General features: G+C 40.5%; 2 protein-coding genes across 14 annotated transcripts in view; both read right to left on the reverse strand.

The window, feature by feature from the left end:
* Positions 1–1689, reverse strand: part of LOC143335878 (uncharacterized) — a 36303-nt gene extending 34614 nt beyond the window's left edge. For all 13 annotated transcript variants that reach the window (XM_076755534.1, XM_076755533.1, XM_076755543.1 and 10 more), the window contains exon 1: positions 1594–1689. The gene's annotated coding sequence lies outside the window, so the exon portion shown is untranslated. The remainder of the gene's footprint in view (positions 1–1593) is intronic.
* Positions 1690–6722: 5033 nt separating this feature from the next.
* The window catches only part of tnfrsf21 (tumor necrosis factor receptor superfamily, member 21), a 42513-nt gene continuing 36094 nt past the window's right edge, over positions 6723–13141 (reverse strand). Inside the window, exons 5-6 of the mRNA XM_076756573.1 lie at positions 10909–11161; positions 6723–9299 (exon numbers count right to left, since the gene is read on the reverse strand). Of these exons, the coding sequence (XP_076612688.1) occupies positions 9070–9299; positions 10909–11161 (483 nt within the window). The 3' untranslated portion in view covers positions 6723–9069. The remainder of the gene's footprint in view (positions 9300–10908; positions 11162–13141) is intronic.

Consider the following 13141-nt stretch of genomic DNA (forward strand, 5'->3'; position numbering starts at 1 on the left):
TTTTTAGAAGATTTGTCATGCACCAACATCACCAAAACAAATTCCTCATATGTGTAAAATCATACTTGGCAATAAAGCTTTTTCTGATTTCTGATTTCTGATTTCTGATTTCTGATTCGGAACTGAGAGGACCAAAGACAGGATAACAAATGCATGTAAGAAATACATATACATTCAGTAAATTAACATGTAATCCAAAGCAGACCTCACAGAAAATATATCCGCTCAAGAAAATTGAGACAATATAAGAGAATGTTCTGAGCACCATAAAGAACCTGCCATGGACATCACACATGTCCACCCTGTTAAAGAAAGTTCAAGAATGGTTGTATTTCGAAAGGAAACGTAACAAAAATAAATTCCAATGCCAAGTTCTTGTTAACTTTTACATAGAAGCAACAGAAAGCATGATGGTTCTGTCATGAATGCACAAAAAACAACCAAACAGTAATCTCCATGTAAGCTCACAGCAGTCATGGTTTATGCCCCACAGTGGCTTAATAACTATTGTCTTCATTTAAACATGAAGAAACAGTTTATGTATTCTTCACTAAGAGGTCAACGGATAATCTCAAACCTAATGTTTATGTTACCGGGGAAAAGCTGACAGTGGTATCTGATTTCAGATATCTTGGTGTAACAATTGATTCTAATCTTACATTTAAAAATAGATCAAGATGGTAATAAAAGTAATAGCATTCAAGTTTCTGCCATGTCAGAAACTGTCTAAACACTAAGGCAGCAACACTGCATTTTAATGCCCCGACAGTGTCGTATTTGTCATACTATTTGACCAGCTGGGCACAAGCCCACAACACTCAAACCTGTGCAGTCAGTAGACCAACAGGCTCCTAAGAAACTCAAACAATCATCACTATTGTTACTGCATCAGAAATCACAATTTCCTGAGCTGCAACAATGTTGTCATATGTACTACACATTCATATACATGTGTATTTCATTGAGTATTTAGTGTGTCACTTTGATGTTGAATATAAGTAAACTGGATCACTGGTTTTGTACCACGACATTTATATCCAGTGTTTTACAGGACAGTAAAAGCAACAGTAGCTTTATGTTGTATGTAGCTTTATTTTACTCTGCTGTTTTTGCTCTAATAACACTTGAGAATCAGCCAAGTATTGAAAATACTATTGTCTCTCAGTAACAAATAGATTTCCAAAGACAAAGCAATGTGCTTTCCTTTGACTCACTTTAACATCAAGGAGTAATTGTCTCTGATTAATATTGCCTTTGTCGGTCCACATTGCATTGGTAACAACACTAGGCCAACAACATACAGTAATTTCACAGAAAACACAGCAACAACTGTGCAGCCTGAACTGACAAAGCTGAGTCAAGGCAAACAGACGATCAGGGAGAGCGATTTCACAGTGACCCCAATCATTTCTCACACGCAAACATTTAGAAAGCTATGGTTTGTTGAAAAGGCACCACATAATAATCAGAAAAGAGGTCACTATGTAACTTAGTGAGCCCATTCCTGAAAAACACCAACATTATAAAACCTGTTCAGCAAAGTCCCAACAAATAAGCATTTTCACACACATGCAAATCAGCCAGCTTTCTTACCATCGCTCTGTTTTCATCTCTCTTCTGCTGTAATTGTCTCCTCTGTATTCAACAAACCCATTTCACTATGGAAGCATGCAGGGTGTAGAGGCTGTCAACCTGTAAGTGGAGCTATGGGAAACATGCTGCTTGAAAAACTTCCTGAAACATAGTAAGGGACACACATTGCTGGCAGTGGTTCAACAGGTTTAATTATTTCTGCAGTTTCCTTGTCTGATTTTATCTGCTGCCTTTTTCTTCCTCATGTGTGAAACAAGGGTGAAAACTCCACCTCAGAAGAATGGTTCATCAGATTATCAAAGATTAAGATTAATTGTCTGCTTCTTTTTCCATAAACATTTCAAAGGAGAGCATTCTTAGAAACAGAAGCAGCAGCTTGATAAGATAGTTAAAAGGTGAGATGTAACGCAAAGCACCAGGGAGGTGTTAAATCAGTGTTCAACACAGTGACAGCTAGATTTAAATCCATATGAATGCACTGTAAAGGAATTCCCTATTATCTAAATGAACAGAAAGTATGTTGTTAATTTCATGCTTTTTATGAATCTAGAACTGATTTCAGTATAGCCAAGCAGTCATGAAATCGTACAAGAAATGACACCTAAACTACTGGAAAACAAAGTCAAGCCTCAACACTCGGCTCTTAGTCCTGAACAGTCAACAGCAAACAGTACACCTCCCAGATCTCAACAATGGATGTAGAGCAAGCTCATCTAATTTACATGCATACTCTGCACTCTGCTCAGCATATCCTTTAAGTATTCCCTTTATAGCTTATACTTTTGCGTCTTCACTGACAGGTGGGCAGGTGTATTTCCCCATGTATTGGGGAGGAGAAGCACTTCACAAAACCTAGCATCTTATGCATTTGGAACATGTTCCCATTCAGAACTGGTTGAAGATACCCAAGCTTTGCTGTTGCGGCAAGTAACTTGTTTGTCTATAAACACTGCAGAGCTTTGCCAAGCCTGGCGGACAGCTGCGCTGTCATAAGTTTAACCACAGTTTAAGGTTTAGAGGGCTTTGACCTGTGTTGTTTGCAGTGTAGGGCTAATGTGTTGCAAAGCAACGCATTGCTGTAATCACAATACATTTGTCTGTAATGCAGTAATTAAAATACAATACTAATATAGTTTTATTTGGAAGCAGTTACAGCCGACTGTGAGCGCCTTGACTCTCTTCGGCATGTTAATTAATCTTGTTCTCACCTCAACATTTTTCTGTGAAGTGCTCCTTGGCCTGCTTTGCACAACTATGCTGTTGGCGTTGTGGTGTTACTTTATTAAAGAGCACAAAGAAGGTCTTGTGTGTGTCATCCTTGTTAGGATAGATTCAGTTTGAGACTGAGAACAAGAAATCAGAATAAGCTGTTTTAGCAAGAGCCCCAAAACAGGGCATATTTTGAGTGACAAAGCTCCCCAATCGCAGTGGTAATAATGACAGGGGCAAAGGAGGAAGTCAGGTGAGGTCAGGGTTGATGCATGGGTCAACAAAACATTGGACTTTAACCTGTGAGACCACTGTTTGTCTCCCATTTCCTTGTTTATCTTAAAGCATGACGATAATTGTTCCATAACTTTTACTGCATATTTGTTATTGTAACCATGATGACAAAGGTCCCCTAACCTTAACAAAGGTCTCATTTTAACCCACAGCATCTTTCTCTAAACCTAAGTAGTTTCATTGCTTAAACCAAATCAAACCAAACCATAGCATTATTGCATCAGAAAACTTTACTAAACTTAAACAGCAGTGACTTGTAACTGTTTTGAAGGCACAGGCAAATCATGTTGTCCTGCTGATGGGGGCATGGACAAACAACATTTTGTCATTTATTTTGGAGGACTTGTTGCGTTGCAGGCATGGTGCGTTGCTGCATCATTCTCATCTTCACAATCTTGCTTGCGAAGCTCCACAAGCCTCACTTGGTTCATTCATATTGTAGCCCCATGCCAATCACTTCCTCTTTCAAAAGCACATCTATTAGCATATGTTAATCAATAGCCAACACATTCTTTAGATCAAGCAGAACAAGGAGGCATGTAACAACAACACAAATTCTGTGCAATGGTGACATGCAGCCATTGTGAAAGTAGACTAGATCAAGTGCTTTCAACTTCTACAGTCTTCTACGGTCTTTCCTTGTGCTTGCTGTTAACAACTCCTATTATAGTTTCGGAGAGCAATGGCAACTAGTGCAAGGATGACCGTGTAAGTTGTACGACTGTGTGCACATTAATTGCTGCAGAGCTGCTGAGGCAATTTCTGTTGTCAAACTTATGTCTACTGTACAATCTATAGTCGTTTGCACAATTAGTAGAAAAGCATAATATGTATGTGGTTTAGAGGTTAGGCTGTTTGTCCTGTGGCAGGTATGGCTGCAAACTTAATCCCTTAATTTGCTTTGTGACTGTAAAAGTTCCCTTAGGCAGGACACCCAACCTCTAGCTACCCATATTGTGTTTGGTCAAACTCAGCAACAGATTGCATAGCTGCAGTGATGGTGTACACAGTGGCACTGACACATAGCAAAAGGAGACATTACCACCAGTCAGCATCAAGGCCGGACTACTTGTTCTGCAGGTTTGAGCTTGTCCAGTAACAACCTGACACTTAGTGCCACTCACATTTTTTTCTCAAAAGTGTCAGTATGTGTAATTTAAAACCAGAGTTATTTCAGGTCTACCGCTCACTCTACTTCTACTACAGCTCTGTCTTTCACTTTCTTGAGAAACTGAATAAGTACATACTGGACACCAATAACAAGAATTCCCATTTTGTCATAATTGATTAGAAGGAAAGCCAACAGCATGTTACAAACTGTTCCTATATAACATTCACAGCGTACAAGTGTCAAGATCAAAGACACAGTACAACATTTGGGGAGTCATTTACTGAGCAATGTTTGCTGGCTTCATTGGCTTGATTCTGTTGAATCTCTGAAACAATTCAATATTATTCATAGAGTGAATTAACCAGTTGGAACAACACTGTGCAGAGCATTCAGGACCAAACAAGAATCTAAAAATGCAAGACACCTTTTCCCCCAGGTCTCAGAATGTTTTTGTCCTGAGGATATGATATATTTAACTATTGTCTAACTGGTTTTTGCATACAAGGTCAATGCTTAGAGTGTATATTGACCATTCAGTGTGACAATTCAAAGTTCCAGTTATGCTGAACCCATGCTGTGGATTGAGCAGCAGAGTTAGTGTGCACTAAGCAGTAGACATCATGATGACGCATACATGACTCGCCATGGTTGTGAGTGACCAATGCATCAGCATTGCAACAACACAACCTGCTACAAAATGAATAACTGAAATGAACACATTGCTCTTTATTTCTTTCTCATAGCAAGCAGAGCAGACTCGTCAGCAGCGTGAAGAAACAAGATATGAGACTGTGCCTTTATTGCACTCTAGGTGGACAATCAGAGGGATAGATTGGTGTGAGTTGCAGAGTTTTGGAGATATCCACTGTGGATTAAATAGATATTCCATCTGCCCTCTCTGGAATGTAATGGAACGAGGTGGCACTTGGCTTTTGTGTTGCTCAAAGTGCCAAAAAATACATTTGAAAAACTCAACCGCAATATCTCTTTCCAGAAATCATCACCTGGTTACTCAAGATGATCCACTGGGGTTTGGGGGGTAGATGCATGCTTCCCTCTGTGTTGGTGGGTGTAGTTTGGTAGAAAGAGAATAGTTTCTACATGAGGTTTGTGGATCATCTTGCGTGCTCCTGTGCTCACATTTATCACCAGCTTTTAGCAAAGACTATATTTTACATACAAATGACAACAACTATTTAGCCAACATTAGGCTTCTAAAAAATCAGTTAAATGGACAAACACATAACTTATTTGTGTCCGTTTAATTCAGTTGAGACTGACAAGTTGGACATACATAAACTTCCTTTGACCTGTCCTTGGCTAGTGTCAAACCTCCAATATGGCTGCCGGAGGACACATTACATCACCTGCACGCCCTCTATTCTGCTCTGTTACACAACACGTCCATTGCGAATTGGTGGGGATCAAAGACATCTTTGTGGGTCCAACTTTGGGCAGATCCTTGTCCTGTTACAGTGAACTCACACACCCACACACATGCAGTGAACTCACATACCCACACACACATGCAGTGAACTCACACACCCATACGCTTACGAGAATCTTATTCAGAAACTTCACCCACCTGTAACTGGAGCCACACTGACCTTTCTGCTGCCCATTGTAGGTGTTGAAATGAGAAAGTGAGGCATTTACAACAATGGGGACACAGTGGTGACTTACTGTGTAACTTACTTACTGTGTGTGTGTGTGTGTGTGTGTGTGTGTGTGTGTGTGTGTGTGTGTGCGCGCACGCGCGCGCGCGCGTGCATGTGTAGAACAAATGTGAGTGTCTGTGGGTGTTAAGGTAATTGGGAAAGATGTGACTGGCTGTGCAAGTAGGTCACAAAAGATTGATATGTTTTCATTTTTAGACTAACAATGAGGAAGAGAAGTGAAAAATGGAGAGGAAAAAATGTTGTAAATGTTTTCCACCCTGTGAGTCACAGTATGAAAAGCACAGGTAAGAATAACAAAAAAGAATGCTGGATGAATTCCATTTAGCTGCCTCAGCTTCAGGCTCCTGGTATTGGGCATGCTGGCTCCCTTTTCCTACTATGACAAGAGAAAAGGTCTGAAAATGGGATTAATGTGTGTTTTTTTGTGGAGAAAACAAAGTTTTTGAAAACATGGTCTAATATACTTTCCACCTGACATACCTTCTGACTCACTCCTATCACCCATCCCGCTTGGCTTCCTGTTACAAAGCTACTGGTGATAGCGGCAGACCTCTCATGGGTTCGTCCAGCCCGCTCCTTTCTTTACATACGCACATTAGCTTTTATTTTAAGCCTAAAAATGTGGAAGGCAAGGTTCCAAATTATTGATTTCTGGGTGTTCCCCAGGTGTGTCCCATCAATGGCTAATATGAGTTATACCCATCCCCCCCATGTGTGATGTCAGTGCTGACCCTCTAAACACTCCCAGACACTTCAAACTAAAAGACTTATAACTGTAAGTATGTATTCATTCATGTATTTACTCATGGAGTGACAAGTGACAACGACACGCAAAGTTATGACAAATGTTTTGAGCTTTAATTGGTTGATTTTAAGAGGTTACATAGTAGTAAACATACTGGTTACACGTGTGAAATTTGATGAAATCATCCACTCAAGCCACATGTGCGTTTCACAACTCACCTTCATCCTTTCAGACTTCCTAAATAAAAAGCTCACACCCTGCAGTTTGAGCCTCCACAGCGACGCGGAGAGCAAGCTCACACATTCTCATCATCACCATAATCATCACTGTCGACATCCCACAGTCCACAGCAGCACAACCTTCACTCTTCTCTCAGTCTGGAATACTTTAAATAGTCATAAGTCTGGGGGTCTAAAAGCCCCCCTGTCAGGCCAACTGGTGAGAGTTCACATCTAGCACCACTGGAGCTTTGATCGTAACTGGCTTCGAGTCCATCGTGTGCCGCTCTCATGGTGTCTGCAAAACCCTCTTCAAAGGTGGATGACTTTGTGGTGGTGCTTTTCAGTTTTATTATTATTTTAAGAACATTGAACTTGGAAGGAACCGAAAGAGTACATTATTTCTTCCTCACTGAAATCAAGTAACACAAGTAGACTTCAAGTAGAGTATGGAGTATGCATATCTTACATCCCAGCCAGGTCATCTTGTCACGCCAAGCAGGGGGAAATACATGTGAATGCCCATGAAAACATGAGATACAAAGAAGTCATAATAAAACAAAGAGATGCTACAATAACATAAGAAATCAAACTAAAAGTAGAAAACATTACAGTTAAATCAAATGTTAGTTAACAGCAATTCGGGATAAAAGAAAATGAAGGACACAGAAAATACATGTCTGCCTCTCCAATAGAAAATACAATTAGTGCACCATTATTACATTTTAATATCAACTACATAGAGCATGTAGCAATATACCACTGCATGAAAAAAATCACGTGTAGTCTATTATTTTTTTAACTATAGCACTGAAACACTCAGACACCCACCACACTGACATGGAGCTCCAAAATGTGTCAAGAACACTTCATCAACGCTACATTTGTTGAGGTGAACAGGGCTAGCTAGCAGAGATCTGAATGTGCGTTCCGGTAGAAGTATTTTATACTGTCCATGAGTCCAACAGTGATACAGCTTCCAGAGCAACAAATCATAACAGTTTTAGATATATGGCTTTGGTTCCAGAGAAGCAGGCAGGGGAGGAACACTGCACCCCCCCTGTCCAGTTTGTTGTTAGCTTTGGAGCCACAAACAGTTCAAAAACAAAGCCATATATCATAATGTTAGATAAGGTGGATATTACTTCTAATTGTGCATTATTGTGACATTTAATCCAGTATTTTTGATATATGGCTTTTGTTCCAGAGCAGCAGGGCCAGTTGTCTCGTCTACCGCTGCCACCTGCTGGTCTGGCAGAGTGGTTAATCAACTACAATGCAACAGATAATCTGCTCCAGGTACAAGCAACTAGAAGGGATGGACGGGGAAAAAAAAAAAAAAAAAAAAAAGAGGACTCATGGGCTGAGAAAAGGGACATGTAACAGGCTCAGGTACATGAGCTACAGGTGAATTCATACCTGGGCAAAAAAAATCTGTGAATGTGGTTTACAAAAACCTTAAACCCCTTAAAACCACATGGATAATACCAGTGTCACTGAGTTCTAGCTTATTGACTATTGTCTGTGTGTAGTTTCCTTTCTTGCAACCATTTAGCAATAACTTTAACCATGTTAAATTATTTTTTTTGACATGATGTCAAAGGCAAAGAAAGCCAAGATGATTGGCACAACCAGCAAAAAGAAGAAAAAAAAAAAAAAAAAGAGAAACAGCATGAACCTTTAAAGGTGAAGGCATTGGTCAGTTAAGATAAAGAAAGTGCTTTTTATATTTTTTCATGTAGCTTTTTCTTCAGACCAGCTTTTTTTTTGTTTGTTTGGAGGCTCTTAAGCCTCATTGTTTAGGTCACAGTGCTCGTGTAATACCACTTTACACAAGTCTGACCGTACTTAAGAAAAGTGAAAACAAAAAAAAATACACTCCTTGCTGTGACACTCTGAATACTTCAGCTCCATTGAGCGTTGACCCTGTTTCATGTCAGAGGATGGAGGTGTTTTGAAGGAGTAATAGTGTGCACACACAAGACAATAGAATTGAGATCGGAGGGTAAAGAGTAGTAGCAGTAAAGATTTGAAAGAGTCACTGGAGGGACCTTATCTACAACACCCAGCCTGAATCATGTGACATTACAGGTCACAATCTACCAAATCAGATATCAACCCAAGTTTCATTTATCGGATTCGTCCCTCCCACGGAGACAATCCTTTTCATTTCGGTGCCACTTCTCATCCGTGTGCTTTTTTTTTTTCCTCTTTCCTCCACTATAACAGGTCAGGGAGGTGGCTGTAGACCGAGTCCAGCAGCGTCTGGCTGGCCTCCTGACTCTTCACTCCTGCGATTTCAAACAGACGGTCCAGCTTGTCCTCGGCAGCCGGGATCTCCTCGATGACGTGCAGCTCCTCTGGGTTCAGGATGTGCAGCATGTCATCAAAGATGGGCTGCAAGTCGCACGGGTCCAGACGCACTTGCCGGAGCACAGTGTCTTTCTTCTCTGGAGGGGAAACAGAGAAGGCAAACCGTGACTGTAATCATCTTAACGCTGCTCAAATCTGTATTTTTATATTAACGGTGGATCAAATGACTTGATGAAATGTGACAGTGGTTCACTTGATAACAGAATTATCAGTCAACATCGCAGTTCTCCTCAGCTCTATGGAGCATTTTAACACCCTTCAGCTTATTTTTTTAAATGTTGCTCTGTGTTGCTGGTTGTGTAAATAAAAGCTATATATAAGAAAAAAAAAGTCAAAAGTTTGGAGTAATATTTACCTTATCTAACATTATGCTATATGGCCTTGCTTTTTTTTGGCCTGAGCAGACTTTACTCTCCTTAACTTTGACAGACAGAATATGATCAACATATGGACATTTTTTTTCTATAACTATCATTAAAAGAATAGTGCATTTAAGAACAATACCCAGAGTGACCACCTGGGGGCAGTCAGCATCCATGTTTGAACTGAGAGCACTGGTCACACCATTTTCAATTATGTGTGAGACACATTAGCAAGCGTCTGAGTAATTTATTAAGGGTTTGGAGAATGTGAAACAGCTGATATTCAGTATTGACGCAGGCCAGCAACAAATCTGGCCTCAGAACACTGGTCTGTCCTGGCTACCACAAACGCCTCGTCAGAAAACAATGTGACACTGCAATGGCAACCTGGGATGTTTATTCAAGTAAGGTAAAATAAAATCTCATTAGGTTTTAATTACAGTAAATGAAAACTGTCTCTTCTGTCTACGTTTGACAGGCTTTGACCGACACTGATCATTAAAGCAGCATAAAGTCAAGATATGCTGACAGTTACCTTACTGACCACAGTAGCATTTAAAACCAGTTTGTTTCCTGCCAAGATGGCTGCCACATATGGAGGATCCAAAAAGTCCACAAGAGATCAAATTAAAAAGACTTATTTTACAACATTACAATAAATAATCGGATCATAATTAAACTTAAAAAGAAAAAGGAAACTGAAAAAAGGTCTTTTAAAATGTAAAATGGTCATTTGAAAATGTAATGTGACAATGAAAAAAAGTGAAATTATGAAAAACCTTCTGTTACTGCTTCTAAATGTCACTTCTTTCATTGTCATTTTACATTTTTAAATTCGAATTTTACATTTTCAATTTGCATTTTTCTTATAATGGCCTGAATATTCCTTATTTCTATTTGGACTTTTAATCACAATTGTGACCAAAAATATCCTCCATAGCCACAGTTAAGAACTGAAAAAGCTAAAGCTGCATAAAGCAAGATTTCAATGTGAAACTATGTGTCTCTATCATACCGACATTCAGTGAGGATGTAATACAGAAAACTTTGAGAAGCATAGTCGATTTTCTGTATTCATATTTTACTTTTCTAGTTGCTGCCAAATGTAGTGGAATACGGGTTAACTGCACAGCAAAACAGGAGCCAGGTAGTATTCTGTCATCGAAATATTTTGAGTGGGAAGAACCTGTGGTTAATAGGCCCGACGCTCATTTTTGCCCCTAAGCCCATTTGAACTGTCACACAATGGTCGTGGAGTGGTTTTAAAAGAACATCTTTGGTGACTCGCTCTGGTTTCTCAGCGTTTCGCGGCTAACTCACTCACCTTTGGTAATGAAGGAGCCGTTCCTGCTGAGGGCGGAGTCTTTGCTGGAGGTGGAGTCACAGCGAAGCAGGGGCTCCGATTCGTCGGGGAAGAAGCCTTTGGTGCGGTCCACGGGGGACTGCTCCACGCCCGCACCGCTGGCCCCGCCCATGGTACCGCCGCTGCCAACGCTGCTGGGAGACTCGAGTGGCTTGTGGATGGGACTGAGGCTTTGGCTTACATTCACTGAGGTCATCAGCTGGTTGATGTCAAACTGCAGAGAGCAGAGGGGGAAGATGAGGAGAAACACATGAGTGTGTGACACACCAACGCTCGACCACACGACCACCATTTGCTGCCCACAGAGCACATGAGATCCGACATCTCCAAAACACTGAATTCAACATCATTGTCTCGTATCTCTCCATCTGTCTCATTCTCTCAGATCTCTCCCCCTCAGTCTCTCCAACCTCCTTGACAATGGAAAAGTGGTCTCTCATAACACAAAGAAAATGGACGGAAACGTGAGAAATCTTACTCAATAACACTAATATTTGCAAAAATACAAGCACTTAAGGGCCTGAAGAACACAAAGAGGATTGGACTGGCAGCTACTCTGGATTGCAGCACATCAAGACATTCATGCTGATGAGTGTGTAGAAACAGGGAAAAGGCAGGAAGTGATGTCATTCTTTTATTTCCCTCTTGATTCTTTCGCCTTGGTTTCTCTTATCTGTTTCACTCCACATCCTTTCATATTTGTCTTCTCATCTATTCTTTGAAACACACCTCTTTCTTTCTAGTAAGAACTGTAATTTTTTCTCTGTTTCTGTCTTTCTTTCTTCGTTTTCTACCTTTCTTTTTTTCCATCTCTGTGTTCACCTTTTGTTTTTTTCTCGCTCATCTTTTCATCCTCTCTTGTCCACTCTTTAAAGTTTCATTTCTTTTTTTTATTTTCTCTCTGTGGCCCATTTTATTTCAGTTTCTTCCCCCATCGCTCCATCTTCCCGTGTCTGTTTCTCTTTTTTCTCTCTCTCTTTCCTCTTTTGTTGCAACCCACCCCCTCCTCTTCCTCCACTCATCCCCCACTCTCTCTCTTTGGTGTGGTAATGAACCTGTGGTTTGAACCAGTAGTGACTGGTTTGGGGATGAGATCATGAGAGCACATCTTGTTTTTCACAGCGTGAGCCCGGCTGGGCCTAAAGGTCGCAGCAGCAGAGAGGTCATTTCATTCACCGCGCACACTGGAGAAGGAAAGTGGAGCTCGAGGAAAACTAGACAGAACAACAAAACACAAAGACAGAAAATACAACTGGGCTAAAACCTTTTCTTCTGATGAAAATCCATTTTCATGCAGTGGAGAATTCAAATCTGTTACAATGAAAGATTTCCAGTTCGCTATCAGGCCTGATGAATGAGCTCCAACAGGACGTGGCACAGAAACACCAGCGCTGTTCTCTCTCTCTTGTGTTTTCTTTCTCCATTCCATAATGTCTGGGTCACGGGGCTGCAGTGTGACACAACTTGCATGATTCTGACAGAACACACTCTGTCTCGCCCACAAAGGCGTGCAGACATATACGGGTCCAGAAGCACACAGACACGTACACACAAAGACGCTGACTTTCACACAGCAGCAGATGTAACTGGAACAAATGTTTTTTTTTTAAGAGCAGATGCAGAAAAAAAAAAAACACAGAGACCCTTGAGGGATGACAAATATAGCAGCCCCAGGGGGCAGGAAGTCAGTGCATACGTGACAAAACGTACCACAAAATGATCCAAGCAGATATTCAGCTTTGTGACACAGACCTTAACTTATTGTCGTTTTTGGGTCTTTCATTCAAAAAAGACTTTAAGCATGACTGAATTTACAATGTCATTTAAATTTTGGGTGTGAACCTGCACAGATACACTCATATTTATTTGGTACTCTGTGTTTAGTCCATCAAGTTCAAGTCAAATTACTGCCTTGTACAAATAAGAAAAACTTTTTCAGAGGGAAAATTTAGGGAAGGACGCAGCAAATCAGCTGAGAAAAACATGAACATATGTAGGCATTACAAGGAGTTAAAAGACAAAAGTGTAATTATAAACCCACCAAAAGTTGGCTGAGCATGCTTGCACCCTTCCAGCAACATCTTGCTTCACATTCATCCAGTTCTGAATGTTCATCTGCTTCCCACTACAGCTATGTTCTATGTATATGTGCAATCCTAACTGTTGGAGCTTCTGGAAGTTTACTGGTTTTCTC

The sequence above is a fragment of the Chaetodon auriga genome, chromosome 18, assembly GCF_051107435.1.
Source record: "Chaetodon auriga isolate fChaAug3 chromosome 18, fChaAug3.hap1, whole genome shotgun sequence".
Lineage (NCBI taxonomy): Eukaryota > Metazoa > Chordata > Actinopteri > Chaetodontiformes > Chaetodontidae > Chaetodon > Chaetodon auriga.